The sequence below is a fragment of the Hypomesus nipponensis genome, chromosome 10 (genome assembly GCF_054491055.1).
Source record: "Hypomesus nipponensis isolate SF chromosome 10, ASM5449105v1, whole genome shotgun sequence".
Classification (NCBI taxonomy): domain Eukaryota; kingdom Metazoa; phylum Chordata; class Actinopteri; order Osmeriformes; family Osmeridae; genus Hypomesus; species Hypomesus nipponensis.
The window spans coordinates 11,939,906-11,958,031 of record NC_140370.1 but is presented as its reverse complement, the minus strand read 5'-3'; the positions used below and the strand labels follow the sequence as shown (position 1 = coordinate 11,958,031).

The window sequence follows — 18,126 nt, the reverse complement described above, 5'->3', positions numbered from 1 at the left end:
TAACCTAATTGTGTTCCTCCTTGACTCATAAAGTTAAAAACATTTAAAAAATAACCTGTAGGTGGCACAGTTGAGTCAATGTGTGTAAATTATACAGACTGTCAGATACAATTCTTTTTTGCCGTTCTCTGGTATTATAAGTAGCCTATTTATCAATGTTCCCAATCTTTTTGTAAGTCATAATAAATCTGAACAGTCCATGTGTGAACATAAATTCGCTTTGGGAAAAACACAATATACCCACATATCATTTAAATTGTTACCTTGAAAAATACCATTACTCCAGTGTCAGATGTTTTTCAGCAACAACAAGCAATTAGCACCAATTCATAGAAACGAGGTCTAATATCTATGTTGTGTATGATTATTTCAGATAATATTGAAACATGCAACATTTTGAACCTATTTCAGAATACGCTTTATGCGAGCAGGTCATATTTCGATAGTAAGACAGCCCTAATGGTTGAAAAATTAAGAAAGGTCAAATTGTGGTATAAATAATAGATACATGCTGTAAAACAGGCAAACATGTATCGATAATATAGATGTAATATAAGGAACGTGAGATAAAACAAATTTGTATTTGCGTTATGCTGTAGCATTATAATAATGCGTAGGTATAGATATTTGGAACCGAAATTCAATGAGTATGATCTCTGAGCCAAATTATCCCAACTAGGCCGCATTTATTGTTATCTCAAGCTAACTACATGACCCGCCCTGAAAATGATGGACAGCCTTACTGACCAATAGCATTACATGTTACCAAAGTCACGCAGATGGGATTCGAGGGGCACAATTTCAATGCTGATGCTGGCAAAAAGGTTAGTTCCTGCTCTTTGCTGGCCGTTTCCTGTAATCGTACTGTGTTGTGAGACGGAGAAAGCCATGTGTGTCGATGCAAAGGTAAATTTAGCACCCCGAAATTATAACCAAGAGAGTTGGGGCAATGGATGGTATGGTTAATAGCCGGTATTGTTGCTGTAAAACAGAGGTAGTCCATCCGAAACAGCATTGCGGCCTTACCCGTGACTGAACGTACACAGGCTATGGTTATTGTGGCACGTTGCTTTGGTTTGGTCCGGTTTGTTGATGCGAAGATTGAGAGAGTTGCTACGAATGAGTGAATGGTATACAGTTATCAATAGAGATGCTAGCTATCGATTGATATTGTCTCCAAATCTGTGTTTGCTGATGTCTTAAAGCAGGATTTAACACCAATTAAGCAGCCTTATTCCATACAATAGCTAGCTACAAATGCTAGCTAGCGAGTCGTTACAACAAGCGGCGATGGGGTTAGAGTAACATTGTAAGAGGGAAACGTCTGACGATGTCACCATACTGTTTCGATATTGACTTGTTGATGTCCAAACTGTCTTTAAAAACTCTGCTTTTTAGCATTTCGTGCCAATACAGATGCATGTTTGATTGAGGTACTATCATTGTCCATTGGTGACATGTACCACTTTTAGTCGGCTTCTTAAAACCATGGTAGTCTGAGGGTGACGGTCGATGAGCCTTGGGGATACCCACGGAAACCGCACAGAAAAGTCCATTAGCTAAATTAGGTTCTGGTATTCTGTGTATAACAACATCCCCTCACCTGTATTCTTTCTGTTTTCTCTCTGTTTCCCCCTCTCTGCCTTAGGAAAGGGACAGCAGCGAATGATCTTGCTGATGGGCATCCACTCTGTAACTGCCCAGTCAGAAGTGAGAAGTAGGTGGTGAAAAGGAGGCAAGGTAGAGGGGGAGGAATAGAGGATCCACTGCTTAAGCAGTCTCTCCTCTGTCCCAAACCTTCCTCCACCTCCCTTACCGTCCCAATATCCGTGCAGAAAAGATACTTTTACAAAGCCCCTTTTGGTTTGAAACAAACTACAGGGGACTGACACTCTAGAATTGGACCATATCTACTTGAGTTCAGTTTTTTTTCATCCCCCATCCTCTCTGGACGGGGAAAGATGGCGGACCCTATCATGGACCTGTTTGACGACACGCCGCTGTTTAACCTAGATGCCCTGCCTGATGACGCCTTCTCCCAGGGCTCCTCCGATCCCGTGGAGGAAGCTCTGAAGCTGGCTCTGGGCCAGGTGGACCCCCCCTCTGACCCCAGCCTGGACATCTCCACCGCCCCAGCCCTCAGTATGCCAGTGGCAGCTCCCCTAACCATCCCAGACCCAGTCCCCACACAGCCGCCTCCCTCTGTGGCCCTTCCTCAGACTGTGTCTGTAGCCACGGCACCAGCTCAACTCGCTCTGGAGACTGTAAATCAGACCACTTACTCTGTAGCCAGTAGCACCAGTGGGGCTACCACCGTCCTGCTGAGTTCCCCCCTCACTGTGTCCAGTCCCTCGGGCACACAGCAGATCACACAGCAGCAGCTCGCCCAGACCATAGCCCACCAGCTAACCCCTCAGCAGATCGCAGCCATCACCCAGCAGGCCGGAGGCCAGGGAGGACACAAGATCGTCATCCTCAAAGGACCCCAGGGCCAAGCCCAGGTGCTGCAAACAGTCGGAGGAACGCCCGGGTCTCCCGGTGGCAAAGTCACCATCGCCAGGGTACTGTCAGGCACGCCTCTCCGTCCAGGCATGTCCATACTTCCAGGCGGGACGGTCCTAAACCAGGCGGCCCCCGGGCAGGCCCAGGTGAAGGTTGGCACGGGCGTGCAGAGGCTGGTCCAGTCCCACAACGGGCCTGTCAAGCAGATGCTGCTGACCTCCATGCCCCAGACGCAGACGCAGGTCCAGGCGGGTCAGACGATGCAGGTCCAGCTGCCCACGCAGGCCCAGCTTGCCCAGGCCCAGACCCAGGTGCAGCTCCAGAACCAGGGGCAGCCGACGCAGATCCAGGTGCAGCTGCAGCAAGCCATGCAAGGCCAGCCACAGGTCACCACCTCGGGCACGGTCCGACCTCAAGGTGTCACTCTCACCACCATGCCACAGCAGGTGAGGCTTCCCAGTCGCACCAACCCTTACTGGGATGAAAGCATGTTTGATGTTGTGTAGTGAACTTATGGGCTCCTTCAATGCATTGGGTCACATGGGTTGCCAGTTTTCTTTCTTTCCATAACGGAACCCTCTCTCTCTCTCTCTCTCTCTCTCTCTCTCTCTCTCTCTCTCTCTCTCTCTCTCTCTCTCTCTCTCTCTCTCTCTCTCTCTCTCTCTCTCTCTCTCTCAGGGTGGCGAGGCAAAGCGCATCACTCTCGTCCTCCAGCAACCAACCCAGGGCGGCACAGGCCAGGCAGGAACCGTCACCCTCGGAGGGGGCGCAGGCCAGCAGCGGCAGACGGTGCAGTTGCAGCAGGCTGGGCAGGGAGGTCAGCAGCCGAGGCTGGTGCTGGGCTCTCTTCCAGGGAAGCTGGTCCTCCAGGGAGGTCAGCTGGCTGCCCTCACCCAAGCCAGACAGGCAGGCCAGACCGGGGCACAGCCCAAAGTACTGACCATCCAGCTGCAGGTGCAGCAGCAGCCCAACCAACAGGGAGGAGCTAAGGTGAGGAGGAGGAACCTTAAATGAACTGTGACGCCAAACAAACCCCTTGTCCCATTGCTACGCTTGTGCACATAGGTTTAGTAGGGCCAAGTGATAGGTTCATACAGGTGTAAACGTCCTTTACCTTCAGATCTACAGTGCATAGGGCTTTGAGAAAAGGGAATGTGCGTCGTGAACTTGGAGGGTTGAACCTGACATTTGAGGACCTTGTCTTTTGGCCCTGCAGTATCAGCTGGTGTCAGGAACGGGGACCACGGGCAGCCCTCAGGTGGTGCAGATCTCCCAGGGCCAAGGAGGACAGAGGCTGGCTGTGCCGCTCAAGCTGCTGCTGCAGCCCCAGGTGGGTGAAGCACCCCTTCTGTCCTGACGCTCACACTCACAATGAAAGGCTCCACGCTGGTTTGGCAGATATCTACAGGTGGACTGCTTAGGCTGCGAAGCCCAACCCTTAACTCTTCCCTCTAACACCTGCTTCCTGCCCCCCCCCCCCAGACCAGCGCCACGTCCACAGCGGGAGGCACCGTCTCCGTGGTGAAGGTCATCAACACCTCGGCCGCCGGCTCGGCCTCCACCACCACCACCATGGCGGCCGGGGGGATCCGCCTAGCCAAGGCCGGCGAGCCCGTGCGCCGCGTGGAGACCCTGTGCAAGCAGGAGAAGGCCAACCGCATCGTCGCCGAGGCCATCGCCCGGGCCAAGGCGCGGGGCGAGAGGAACATCCCCCGCGTCCTCAACCAGGACGAGCTGCCCGCCGGGCAGACGGCCGCGGACCTGGGGGGGGCCCTGACCCCGCCGGCCGCCGCTAAGAAGAAGGGCGGCGGGGGCGGAGGGAGCCGGAAGAAGAGCCCCGGGGCGGCGGCCTCGGGGGGGAAGGGCGGGGTGGGGGCGGAGAAGAAGGGCAAGGCCAAGGCGGCAGGGGGGGTTGCCGGAGCCGGGGGAGCGGCGGGCGTGGCCGGCGGTGGGGGCAGCAAGAGCAAAAGCAAGGCCAAAACCAAGTGAGTGTGTTTTTGGGGGGGGGGGGGCAGCCGTTATGTCAGTGTGTTAGGAAGCAAGTCAGAAGTTGTGTATGTGTTGCTTTCATCCTCTACCTCATCCCATTGGGTGTCCTTTTCATCCAAGCTGATTGGCTCTCTCATCTGTCTGTCTTCCCTTGCCCCCCGCCCAGCACCATCACTCCAGTGGGGATTAAGAAGAGGAAGAGGAACGCCTCCTCAGACCACTCAGATGGAGAGCTGAGCCCCGCCTCGCCCCGCACCCTGGAGGAGGACTTGCTGCAGGTGACAGACAGACTGGAACACACCGCCCCCCCCCCCCCACACACACACACACACACACACCACAATGCTGCACCCGCCAACTAAACCACGCAGCGACTGCCTTTTTGCGTTTTCTAACTCCTCGGCACGTGTTCCCTCCCGGCCAGAAGAGGCGCTCTAATCGGCAGGTGAAGAGGAAGAAGTACACGGAGGACCTGGACATCAAGATCACGGATGACGAGGACGACGAGGACGTGGACGTGACCACCACGGCGTCGGCGGTGGCGTCCATCAGTGGGGGACCCCAGCTGATGGGAGCCCAGCTGAAACAGGAGCTGGAGCTGGACGGGGACGGGCTGGCCAGCATGCAGTTCTTTGTGGTGGGTGACCAGCCCCATCTGGGACAGGTCTATATGTATAAAAAACACATTGTTTGTGGATAGAACGATGTTGCGATGTGACTTAAGGTTTTCGAGTGTAAACGATTGAAGCATGGGTTATCCGCACGCATATTGAATATATTTGTGTTCTACAGGAAAACCCCAGTGAGGAGGATGCTGCAATCGTCGACAAGGTTTTGTCCATGAGGCTAACGAAAAAAGAGGCGAGTTAAACACATTCCTGCAGCGTAGATGTTGCATGTCTGCTTTTCTGTGACGTACAGTAAATGTACAACGTACACATAAAATACTAACCAACTTCTTTACAGGTGTCTCCCGGCCAGTATGGCAGTGTTGAGGAATTCTTTGTGAAGTATAAGAACTAGTAAGTCCTAATCCCCTTCATTTCCTATTATCGATGTGCTTGTGTATAGGTATATGTCCAGTCCGACAGGTCAAGTTGTGGATGTTGACCTTCATATGACTTCCTCCTAGCTCGTACCTCCACTGTGAGTGGGCCACCTTGGAGCAGCTGGAGAGGGATAAGAGGATCCACCAGAAGCTCAAGAGGTTCAAGGCCAAACAGGCCCAGATGAGACTCCTCTTCCAGGAGGTGAGTGGACAACAAACACACCATTTACTGGTTGTGTTTCAGCATTCTGCCCCGATGCAAACCGTTTATTGTGACAAAGTACGCGCGTTTGTGTTGGGGTGGTTTGGTCTGTGTCTGTGATATGAGACCAAAATAAAGGGGTGTTTCATGAATAACCCAGTCCACCCTGCTGTCCCCAGGAAGAGGAGTCGTTCAACCCAGACTATGTGGAGGTGGACCGTATACTGGACGAGTCGCACAGTGTGGACAAAGACAACGGAGAGGTGAGAGGTCACTCATCTGAGCTGAGGGGTCTCTCCTCTGAGCTGAGGGGTCTCTCCTCTGAGCTGAGAGGAAACTCATCTGAGCTGAGGGGTCTCTCCTCTGAGCTGAGGGGTCTCTCCTCTGAGCTGAGGGGTCTCTCCTCTGAGCTGAGAGGTCACTCATCTGAGCTGAGGGGTCACTCCTCTGAGCTGAGGGGTCTCTCCTCTGAGCTGAGAGGTCACTCCTCTGAGCTGAGGGGTCTCTCCTCTGAGCTGAGGGGTCTCTCCTCTGAGCTGAGGGGTCATGTCTTCCCAGACATGTTGATAAAGTGGACCCCCCCAAAAAACCTAATAAGCGCTTCCTTGATTCAGGTCCGCTAAACTAATCCAATCCCTGCAAACAAACCAAAAAGTTCCATGTTGATGATTGTCTCTGGTCCCTCAGCCGGTGATCTACTACCTGGTGAAGTGGTGCTCCCTGCCTTATGAGGACGCCACCTGGGAGCTGAAGGAGGACGTCGACGAGGAGAAGGTGGAGGAGTTCAAGAAGATCCAGAACCGCCAGGCTCGTCTGAAGAGAACTGTGAGTTCTGGGGAATGTGTTTATGTATGGGAGAGCGTGTGTGTGTGTGTTCGTGTGCGTGTGCGTGTGCGTGCGTGTGTGTGTGTTTGGGAGTGAGCGGGAGTGAGTTTTATCATAAGCATATGGGTGTAGCAGTGTGTGCTAGGGTTGTGTGTGTGTGCCTCCACCCTGACCCCTCCTCCTCTCCTCCTCCTCTCAGCCCCGGCCTCAGGCTGCAGCCTGGAAGAAGCTGGAGGAGTCCAGAGAGTACAAGAGTGGCAACATCCTGAGAGAGTACCAGCTGGAGGGCGTTAACTGGCTGCTCTTCAACTGGTACAACAGGTAACCGCAGCGCACACCTACCCAGATGATGTACACCACCGGCACAATTAGTATAGACCTCCCGAATCTAAAGTTCCGATCCACACATCCACCCTCTCCCGAACTCACTCTACCTCCAACACAAACCATCGTTCTTAACCCTGGCTCTTCCCTCTCCCCCCCGTCCCCTCTACAGGCAGAACTGTATCCTGGCAGACGAGATGGGCTTGGGGAAGACCATCCAGTCCATCTCCCTGCTGTCGGAGGTGTTTGGGGCCGGTATCCAAGGCCCCTTCCTTGTCATCGCGCCCCTCTCCACCATCACAAACTGGGAGAGGGAGTTCACCACCTGGACCGACATGAACGCCATCGTCTACCACGGCAGCCTGGCCAGCAGACAGATGATCCAGCAGTATGAGATGTACTGCAAGGACGACAAGGTGTGTGTCTGTGTGTGTGTGTGTGTCTGTGTGGGCCAGAGGGCCAGAAGGCTGCAGTGTCCTGGGCCAGAATCCTGGGATTGCATTTAAGAACCGATCCGTGTTGATGACCAGCACACACAGCCTCCCCCTCCCTGCTAAACGCTCCCCCCTCCCGTCCAGGACCACCTGATCCCGGGAGCGTACAAGTTTGACGCCCTCATCACCACCTTTGAGATGGTGCTGTCGGACTGCCCGGAGCTGAGGGAGATCTCCTGGCGCTGCGTCATCATCGACGAGGCTCACCGCCTCAAGAACCGCAACTGTAAGCTGCTGGACAGCCTGAAGATGCTGGACCTGGTGAGACAAGCGGCCGCTTGGATGTGGCTCTGTTGATCTGCATGAGCGTCTAGGAACTATGGAACACGCTCACCCCCCCCCCCCACACACACACACACACAGACACAGACTTTTTTCTCTCTTTAGTGATCGCTCGTCTCTCCCTATAATGCAATCCATTTTGTTACCGCATCCCCCAACGTGTCTCTCTGTCCCCTCCTGCCTTTCTGCCTGTTCCTCCTCCCTCTAATGCCTCTTCGTTTCCCCCCTCCCCCCGTCCTCCCTGGTGTCCAGGAGCACAAGGTGCTGCTGACGGGCACGCCCCTGCAAAACACCGTGGAGGAGCTCTTCAGCCTGCTGCACTTCCTGGAGCCCGCCCAGTTCCCCTCCGAGACCGAGTTCCTCCGCGACTTTGGAGACCTCAAAACAGAGGAGCAGGTATGTCCACTCACACACACACACACACACACACACAGGTACATGCGCTCACACTCGAGTGGGGCTCATGCGTGGCTGACTGGTGTTCCGCAGGTCCAGAAGCTCCAGGCCATCCTGAAGCCCATGATGCTGCGACGCCTCAAGGAGGACGTGGAGAAGAACCTGGCGCCCAAGCAGGAGACCATCATCGAGGTGAGATCTCACCCGCAACCCTTCTAACGAAAAGGTCTTTGCTCTGCTTCGAAACGTGCAGCCGTTAGAATGAGCTCTGCATGAAAGAGTTAGTCCCCTGATTTGACTACATTTCACCCCTCCGCTAACTTCCACTAAATCCTTATTCCGTTTGAGGAGAGCCAACTCGCCTTGCCTCAACGTTTCTACCAATGCTTGCTGGATGTGCATGTTGATGTATGTGTGTGTGAACGTGGTGGTGAGTAGGTGGAGCTGACGGACGTGCAGAAGAAGTACTACCGAGCCATCCTGGAGAGGAACTTCAGCTTCCTCAGCGTGGGCGTCAACCAGAACAGCAACGTGCCCAACCTGCTCAACACCATGATGGAGCTCCGCAAGTGCTGTAACCACCCCTACCTCATCTCAGGTGCCTCCCCCCCTGCCCGCCCTCACACTGCACCACCCTCAGGCTCTCACACTGCACCACCCTCAGGCTCTCACACTGCACCACCCTCAGGCTCTCACACTGCACCACCCTCAGGCTCTCACACTGCACCACCCTCAGGCTCTCACACTGCACCACCCTCAGGCTCTCACACTGCACCACCCTCAGGCTCTCAAACTGCACCACCCTCAGTCTCTCACACTGCACCACCCTCAGGCTCTCACACTGCACCACCCTCAGTCTCTCACACTGCACCACCCTCAGGCTCTCACACTGCACCACCCTCAGGCTCTCACACTGCACCACCCTCAGGCTCTCACACTGCACCACCCTCAGGCTCTCACACTGCACCACCCTCAGGCTCTCACACTGCACCACCCTCAGGCTCTCACACTGCACCACCCTCAGGCTCTCACACTGCACCACCCTCAGTCTCTCACACTGCACCACCCTCAGGCTCTCACACTGCACCACCCTCAGGCTCTCACACTGCACCACCCTCAGGCTCAGAACCGCACACGGCATAGGGGGGAAATGATATGGAGAAACTCTTTCATAGTAGTGGGTATTTCATCACAGCGGTGTTTTGACCCATCTTGCCTCCTTTTAACATGCACTGTGTACTCCAAAAGAGAAAAGCATCTCTCTTCTCCCATGAACATTTCCCAGCATTTTACCAGAGCCAAGTCTTACATCGTAAGTCTCTCTGACTCCCCCTCCCCGTCCCGCGTGCTCTTCCAGGGGCCGAGGAGAAGATCGTGGCCGAGCTGAGGGAGGTGTATGACCCCATGGCGGCAGACTTCCACCTGCAGGCCCTGGTGCGCTCGGCGGGGAAGCTGGTGCTGCTGGACAAGCTGCTGCCCCGGCTGAAGGCCGGCGGACACAAGGTGCTCATCTTCTCTCAGATGGTGCGCTGCCTGGACATTCTGGAGGACTACCTCATCAACAAAAGGTACGCTGTCACACGCACGCGCCGTCTCCAGTACGCTGTTTGGAAGGTGCCGGAGGAGCGGAAGGTGTATGCTTACGTGCGGGAATGGGGGTTATGAAGCTATGCCTGTTTTTTTCCACATGGGCAAACGCATAACACCTGTGCAGAGGCCGGCTGTGTGGTGAAACGATATTTGAATCCTCAGTTTTGGAATCTTCATGCAGAATGGTCATGAAAATGCGTGTGACAGTAACCGTAGCGATGTAGCGAAGTCAGTCGGTTGACCAATGTGTTCCTCCACGCAGATACCTCTACGAGCGGATTGACGGTCGAGTCAGGGGTAACCTGCGCCAGGCCGCCATCGACAGGTTCAGCAAACCTGACTCTGACCGCTTTGTCTTCCTACTGTGTACCCGCGCTGGAGGCCTGGGCATCAACCTGACTGCAGCAGACACCTGCGTCATCTTTGACTCTGACTGGAACCCCCAGAACGACCTGCAGGTAGAGAGTCTGACCAACAGAGGCAGTAGATAGGGGCAGATTTTATTTGTATACACATTGTTTTGGTTTAAACTGAGAATGTAGTCTTCAATTCTGACGTGTAACCCTGAAGACACCAGTGTTGCTCATTCTAACCTCCCCCCCCCCTCCTCCACGTCTAGGCCCAGGCCAGGTGTCACCGCATCGGCCAATCCAAGGCCGTCAAGGTGTACCGCCTGATCACCAGGAACTCCTACGAGAGGGAGATGTTGGACAAGGCCAGTCTGAAGCTGGGGCTGGACCGGGCCGTCCTGCAGAGCATGAGCAGCAACAAGGAGAGCAACGTCAACGGGGTGAGAAGCCTCTCTGTCTCTGCCTCGTGCATGGTCCCTGGTGCAGACTGGAGCCTGGGCTGGGCCTGTCGCTGGGGTCTTTGTAATGACTCTTTCCTCCGCTCATCTCTCATGACCCCCCACACACACACACACACCCAGGTCCAGCAGTTCTCCAAGAAGGAGATCGAGGACCTCCTGAGAAAGGGAGCGTACGCCGCCATCATGGACGAGGACGACGAGGGCAGCCGCTTCTGCGAGGAGGACATCGACCAGATCCTCCAGAGGAGGGCCACCACCATCACCATCGAGAGCGAGGGCAAGGGCTCCACCTTCTCCAAGGCCAGCTTTGTGGCGTCTGAGAACCGGACGGACATCGCCCTGGACGACCCCGAGTTCTGGCAGAAGTGGGCCAAGAAGGCCGACATCGACTACGACTCCATGAACAGAAAGGTAAAGGAGGGCCCTCTGGCGGCGTGTGTGGTTCGTGTCTGGGAGGCGGGGCTTTTGGGGGTTTATGAGTTGTCGAAGCAGGTCTGGGAGAGCGTTGTTAAGCTGTGGAACTAGCTATGCGCGGTGTGTGGAAAGACGCCAAACGTCTTCATTTGACCTCCTGCGTGTCTCCGTACTTGTGTTTTACAACTTTGACAGTTGATCATGAAGCGTCTTGACCCGCGTCCCCTCTGCCCTCTGTAGAACACGCTGGTGATCGACACCCCCAGAGTGAGGAAGCAGACCCGCCAGTTCTCCACCCTGAAGGGGGAGGGCGGCGACCTCTCTGACCTGGACAGCGACGAGGAGTACCCGCCCCACAACTCCCGGCAGTCCCGCGCCTCGCGGCGCTCCGAGCGCCACACCGGGGTGGGCTACGGCCGCACCGACTGCTTCCGTGTGGAGAAACACCTCCTGGTGTACGGGTAGGTGGACGACCGAGTCCAGGAAGTCACAGTAACGCCGTCTGTTTGCTGGTTTGGCTACGAGTGTTCAGTAAAACTTAGTCTCTGCATCCATGTTCTCTCTTTTCTCCCTTCTGTCTCTCTCCTTGCCTCCAGGTGGGGGCGCTGGCGAGACATCCTGGCCCACGCGCGCTGTAAGAGGCGTCTCGGGGAGCGGGATGTGGAGACCATCTGTAGGGTCATCCTGGTCTTCTGTCTGCTGCACTACCGTGGAGACGAGAACATCAAGAGCTTCATCTGGGAGCTCATCACGCCTCCGGAGAACGGCCGGGAGCCTCAGACGCTCCTCAACCACTCGGGTACACACACACACACACACATACACACCCTGAGTCTCTGTCCTCAGTCATTACTGTGTTGTGAGGAGGAGAGGAGACCAGGCCGACACGTGGGAAAGGTAAACTCCCAGGGGCCTGTATTTACTCATCAAACAAAGAAGTGCTTTGAGTGCCTGGGCAGCCTGCCGCTGTCCTGGGTGCTGAACCCCTGCTGCTGCCCTGTGCTGAATACCGGGCGCGGTGCTGAGTTCAGCTCCAGCCTTGTCCAGCTACAATATGTACACACACATACTCTAGGATACACTTACACACACTGAATCGGCTTGATTTGTAGTTATTGTAGTCTTAGTCATTAGTTGTGTGGTTGTAACAGAGGCGTGTGTGTGTGTGTCCACGCAGGCCTGAGCATCCCTGTGCCCAGAGGCAGGAAAGGGAAGAGGGTGAAGGCCCAGAGCTCCTTCGACGTGCAGAAGGTGGAGTGGATCCGCAAGTACAACCCCGACTCGCTGCTTCTGGACGACAGCTACCGCAAACATCTCAAGCACCAATGCAACAAGTCAGTGCTACCGTCCACCTGTGTGTGTGTGTGTGTGTGTGCATGAGAAAGTGCGCACAGCTGTGTGTAAGGTACCATATGACCCCTTTCCCTCTTCCAGGGTGCTGCTGAGAGTGCGCATGCTGTACTACCTCAGACAGGAGGTCATCGGAGACCACTCAGACTCAGTGTTGAGAGGAGCTGATGCCAGGTAAAGACACACACACACACACATTTCCCCCTTCCCACATGTATACACACCTTCACACACGTTACATTGAGTGTGTGTGTGTGTCTCTTTAGGGATGTTGACATCTGGATGCCTGAGATGGAACAGCAGGAGGTGCCGTCCGGCTGGTGGGACACGGAGGCTGACCGCTCACTCCTAGTGGGAGTCTTCAAGCACGGTGTGTGTGTGTGTGTGTGTGTGTGTGTGTGTGTGTGTGTGTGTGTGTGTGTGTGTGTGTGTGTGTGTGTGTGTGTGTGTGTGTGTGTGTGTGTGTGTGTGTGTGTGTGTGTGTGTGTGTGTGTGTGTGTGTGTGTGTGTGTGTGTGTGTGTGTGTGTGTGTGTGTGTGTGTGTGTGTGTGTGTGTGTGTGTGTGTGTGTGTGTGTGTGTGTGTGTGTGTGTGTGTGTGTGTGTGTGCGCGCGCGCGTGTGTGTGTGTGAAAGAGAGATGGTCAGGTCCAGCTAGACATCTTTTTCCCCTTCGACACTCTGTACTATATGCTGAGTGTGCGTTGCCTCTCTGTGACTCCAGGCTATGAGATGTACACGACCATGCGTGCTGACCCGTGCCTCTGTTTCCTGGAGCGCGCCGGTCGCCCCGACGACCGGGCCATCGACGCCGAGCAACACACGGGCGACGCGGAGCTCGGAGATGAGTGAGTAACACGCCGGCTTCAGTCTGCGTACCGGCCCTTTAACCCTGCTTCCTGCCTGACCGTCTCATACCACGGATGTGCACTCCACTCTGATGGGCTCAGGTGTGTGGGGAGCGCCGTCGTCAGATTCAGATTGAAAACGGCTTTTGTTTTTGCTGTCTGTTCTGCAGCGGAGACTATGATAAGTATTCTGAAGACCCAGAGTTCAAGCCCGCCGCGAGGCACACCAAAGACCTTTACGAGGAGGTGAGACACTGAAGCCCATGCCGTCAGCACCCCCAAGCCACGCAGTGTCCTCTCTGCTGTCCAACCGCAATGACGTCGCCATAACACAGCCAACCGTTGTAGACCTAGTCGCGCACAATGTTGAGTCCGGCATCTTTATTGATGCCGTTGACCATTAGCATCAGCGAGACAGACGTACCGCCTACCATATCTAAACCAAGATGTGACTCTGTCCCCCCCCCCCCAGCCTGACTCCATGGCCATGGACGATGAGATCTGCGTGGAGGACAGGGCGGGCCCGGTGGTCCCGGAGGGGCCGTCCTCGGGCCAGAGCACGGCCTGTGAGTGGCCCACCAGCTCGTCACTCACCGCCAGGCTCCGCCGCCTGATCACGGCCTACCAGCGCAGCTACAGGCGGGAGCAGCTGAAGATGGAGGCGGCCGAGAAGGGCGACCGCAGGCGCCGGAGGTGCGAGCAGGCCAGCAAGCTGAAGGAGATCGCCCGGCAGGAACGCCAGCAGAGGTATCTGCCCAGCAACAGCAAGCATAGGTTATAATTGGCTGATTTATCCTGTGTCTTTCCATACAGAATGTGTGTGTGTGCGTGTGTATATATGTGGAATTTAAAAATGTGTATTAAAGGTTCCTCTCCCGGCATGGTCTGTCTCTGTACCTCCCCCCCCACCCCATCATTTTTCACCAGGTGGACCAGGAGAGAGGAGTGTGACTTCTACCGCGTGGTCTCCACGTTTGGCGTGGAGCGCATCAAGAAAGAGGAGGGCGACCCGCGGGGGGAGGAGCCTGAGATGGACTGGACCCGCTTCCGCACCTTCGCCCGTCTGGACAAGAAGACCGACGAGAGCCTGTGTCGCTACTTCCGCTGCTTCCTGGCCATGTGCCGCAGGGTCTGCCACCTGCGCCCCGCCCACGGAGAAGGTAGCCACACCGCCAGCTAGCCAGCCAGCTAGCCCCATAGACACACCACCTGACCTCCACAGCCAGTACACACCTCACTCACTTCAGAGACTTGCGAAGGTGACGGTAACCAGAACCGTTGGGCGGTTGTGCGGCCCTAATCCCACCCTGTTTCTGTCTCCCCCAGACCCCTCCGAGGTGTCCCAGTCTCTGGCCCCCATCACGGAGGAGCGCGCCTCGCGCACCCTCTACCGCATCAGCCTGCTGCGTCGCCTGCGGGAGCGCGTCCTGCCCAACCCCTCCCTGGAGGAGCGCCTCCCACTGGCCCCGCCCAGCCCCGAGCTGCCCGCGTGGTGGAGCGCGCCCGACCACGACCGCCAGCTCATGCTGGGCGCCGCCCTCCACGGCGTCAGCCGCACCGAACTCTCCATCTTCTCCGACCCGCAGTTCACCTTCCAGCAGGCTCGCCAGGACTACCAGCAGGCCCTGCCCCCGGCCCCCCAGCCCCCCAGCACAGCCCAGGGAGAGGAGGAGGAGCCAGCCGTGAAGAAGGAGGGAGAGGAGCCTCGACTGGCGGGGGGCGAAGCCACCGGTGCCCCAGAGGTCCAGACTACGCCCCTGACTCAGCAGGAGGGGAAGGGCCGGGCCCGGGCCGGCTGGGCCTGGAAGAAGAGCAGAGGGAGGGGGCCCAGAGGAAGTGGGAGGAAGAGAGGAGGAGGAGGGGGGCTGTCGGACTCGGATTCCGTTACAGATTCCGGCTCTTCGTCCTCCGATGGCTCGGCCAGCTCTGACGAGAGTGGGGAGAGCGAAACCGAGCGAGAACGAGGTTAGTGAAAGAGAGTGAGACTGCGGAAATAATCGTTCATTTAAAGAATTGACGGAAAGTCAAAGAACATGGTATTGTAAAAACCCAAACGATACCCAACTGTATTGCTGAATGCTAACTGCAGCGTGTAGCTGAACACACATGAACAGCCTTGACTTGTTTCCTCAGCTGCCAAGGTGTGTGATGGGGATGAGGAGAACAGCATGCTCTCCATGACCCCTTCCCAAGACGGTGCACCCCTGACTGACCCCCTTCGAGTGGACTGGCCCAAGGTATGCGCCCACACAAACTTACACGAGAGCTGTTGGACCGGGTGTTAGGCGGTAAGAGGGGTTTCAGACCCCTTCAGTGCTCTCAGCTTAGGAGTCACGGATGTATTCATGTTGCGTTCCTCAGGACCGCGTGTTGATCAACCGTCTGGACAGCCTCTGCACGCTGGTTCTGACTGGCCAATGGCCAGCCGGACGCCGCTACACAGCTGAGAACCAGCTGACCTCCGCCTCTGACGAGCAGGGGGGAGGAGACGAGCTCAGCTACTCCCGGCTCATGCGTAAAGGCCACGGCACCCCTGGCGGGGAAGGGACTGATGAGCAGGACTCTGAGTTCACTGTCAAACTCCTCAAGGTGAGACGCGGGGGAGGACATCAGGAAAGAAAAAGGAGAGCTTTTTGGCAGTGGTGAAATGTCATGGATAAACCCCCCCCCCCCCCCCCTTGTCTCTGTGTTAGGAGGAGGGGCTGAAGCTGACGTTTTCCAAGCAGGCTTTGATGCCCAACGGGGCGGCGGGAGAGAGCAGTGGACGCAGGAAACGGAGGGACCAAGAGGTGTGTGTGTGTGTGTGTGTGTGTGTGTGTGTGTGTGTGTGTGTGTGTGTGTGTGTGGTCACAAAGTTCAAGTACACGTTCCCATTCTGAAGCGATAATCACCGTCCACCCAGAGGGAAGCACAGCTGCTCATACTCAGAAGATGTCTCGGGGAGCCATAAAAAAACCCTCCTGGGAGAAGCAGGCACACACTGTGTTGTAAATCCCATCCGCTCCAATACTAACATCACGCCACTTTTGTGTCTCTACCCTAGTTGTCGGACCCAGACGGGGTGGTCCAGAGCGCGGAGAGGGCGCCCCGGCGCAGGGGCCCACCCAACTGGCTGAAGGAGAACCCAGACTACGAGGTTGAGGGGGACATGCTGGAGGTAGACACACCTACACATAGTACCACCCTTTGCCCCCGTGACCTATGAGTACTGTCGTTCATGTTTACTTAGATCCCTGTGATTTCCTCCCGTCTCCCCAGCTGCTTGTCAACAGGAATAAGAGGAGGAGGAGGAGGAAGAGGACCGAGAAGGCGCTGACGGGGAGCGAGAAGGTGAAGATCATCGATATGAAGACTGGAAAGAAGGTACGATTTAAGGTTATCAGGAGGTGCCGGAATGGCCAGCTGCTGTCGGTGTTGGTGCTGCGCTGCTCTTAAGTTGCCATGAGGTTGAGTTCTTCTTCTCTGGTGCAGGTGGGAGCAGCCTTCGGACCCCTGCTGCAGGACCTGAGGGAGTTTCTCGAGGAGAACCCGGACTACTCTGTAGCACCAGACTGGGCGGAGACTGTTCGAGGCTCTGTGAGTACTAATTGCATCTGCTGCTTCTAGGGAGTCAGATGGCTGAGCGGTTAGGGAATCGGGCTAGCAATCAGAAGGTCACTGGTTCGATTCCTGGCTGTGCAAAATGACGTTGTGTCCTTGGGCAAGGCACTTCACCTTACTTGCCTCGGGGGGAATGTCCCTGTACTTACTGTAAGTCGTTGTGGATAAGAGCGTCTGCTAAATGACTAAATGTAAATGTTCTCTCCTATTGGGTGGTTTATCACCGGACTAAACTTCCTCCTGCCTCTCTGTCCAGGGCTTCCTCCCCGAGAGTCTCTTCCACCGGCTCCTGACTGACGAGTCTGACATCCCCAAGCGAGGTCGGCGCCGTCACCACCACCACGCCCCCCAGCCCACCCCGCTGGAGGACCCCCTGCTGGTGGGAGGCGAGGAGGAAGATGAAGAGGAGGAGGAGACCCTAGTTTCCGATGGGGCCTACATGATGGACGATGAAGACCTGGAGGATGGGAGCAACCTGACCGGATCCCACCACTTCTTGCCCCCCGACTTCGATGTCAAGATGGAGGGAGGTGACAGTTTGTCACAGGGCGGATATGAGAGTTCAGACAGGGAGGCCCTATTGGACGACGTCATCATGGCGCAGAAGGACGAATCAGACTCTTCCTCTTCCAGCTCAGAGGATTGACCAAGCACATCCTGTCTGACATAGCCCTTTCCTATTGAAATCATGTTATTTTCTCATTCGTGTCATTATTCCTTTTTATTTTTATCATCTGTATCAAATAATGGACGGACGTGGTTTTTTTTGTTCCCTCTTTTTACTTATTTGTTTCATGTAGGTTTTTGGGGGGGAAAGTAGGTTTGCGCCCATCAACTTCCATTCCTTTCATTCATGATACTCCCCTTCTGTCTGTGACCAGCCCTTCTTCATGCTCAGCCCCCTCAGGGGCCTCATCCAGAGCCTCCCTTTCACCTTCTACTCACCTCTGCCAACCTCCTTGGCCTCTTCCTCAGCCTCAAGTGTAAGGGAGAGCCATGCTGTACAGAAACCCTTTTGTTACCCAAGAAACTCCAAGCTGGCCCTCCAGTATTCCAAGCAACTGGATGAGTGGACACACATGTACTGAGCTCCCATGATGCCTGAGTCTGATTTAATAGGCCATTTCTGTGCCCAGTTGAGTCAGTGAACTAGAGGAGTCCAATGTTCGGATGTACATTTCTTTCCTGAGTGGGAGGGAGAGGGGAGGGGGGGATGTATTAGTTACTGATCCAGTGATAGGAAGATGGGTGTATTGTACAATGGTAGAACCGATCAGTTGTGTGCTATGGTGCAAAATGACCGCATTGAGTTATAATTCTTGTTTTATGACCTGACTGTATCTGTGATATGAATAACAGCAATCTACAGTGAACTACAGCTTCTGGTCTTTGTTGTACTTGTCTGATATTACTGTTGTTGAATATATTTTTTATTTGGATGTATGAATTAATCA

At 55.3% G+C, this 18,126-nt stretch overlaps 1 protein-coding gene across 3 annotated transcripts; it reads left to right on the top strand.

The window, feature by feature from the left end:
• Positions 1-818: 818 nt before the first annotated feature.
• Positions 819-18,045, top strand: chd8 (chromodomain helicase DNA binding protein 8). 3 transcript variants are annotated; one of them, XM_084706599.1, is made up of 39 exons: positions 819-906; positions 1,649-2,948; positions 3,181-3,492; positions 3,719-3,832; positions 3,985-4,487; positions 4,658-4,769; positions 4,919-5,128; positions 5,284-5,352; positions 5,458-5,513; positions 5,624-5,741; positions 5,921-6,004; positions 6,429-6,566; positions 6,766-6,887; positions 7,063-7,306; positions 7,469-7,645; positions 7,919-8,062; positions 8,156-8,254; positions 8,501-8,660; positions 9,420-9,630; positions 9,915-10,110; positions 10,272-10,442; positions 10,584-10,874; positions 11,118-11,338; positions 11,474-11,676; positions 12,055-12,211; positions 12,312-12,401; positions 12,494-12,597; positions 12,949-13,072; positions 13,243-13,318; positions 13,545-13,846; positions 14,000-14,232; positions 14,399-15,037; positions 15,206-15,309; positions 15,434-15,661; positions 15,766-15,861; positions 16,116-16,229; positions 16,331-16,435; positions 16,544-16,648; positions 16,929-18,045. In XM_084706599.1, exons 2-39 carry the CDS (start codon positions 1,962-1,964, stop codon positions 17,316-17,318), a joined length of 7,809 nt encoding a protein of 2,602 aa, XP_084562725.1. In that variant the 5' UTR covers positions 819-906; positions 1,649-1,961; the 3' UTR covers positions 17,319-18,045. The 3 variants fall into 3 exon arrangements, with proteins under 3 accessions (XP_084562725.1, XP_084562726.1, XP_084562724.1); XM_084706600.1 differs by having other exon boundaries at positions 4,916-5,128; positions 13,545-13,819; XM_084706598.1 differs by having other exon boundaries at positions 4,916-5,128.
• Positions 18,046-18,126: the final 81 nt, after the last annotated feature.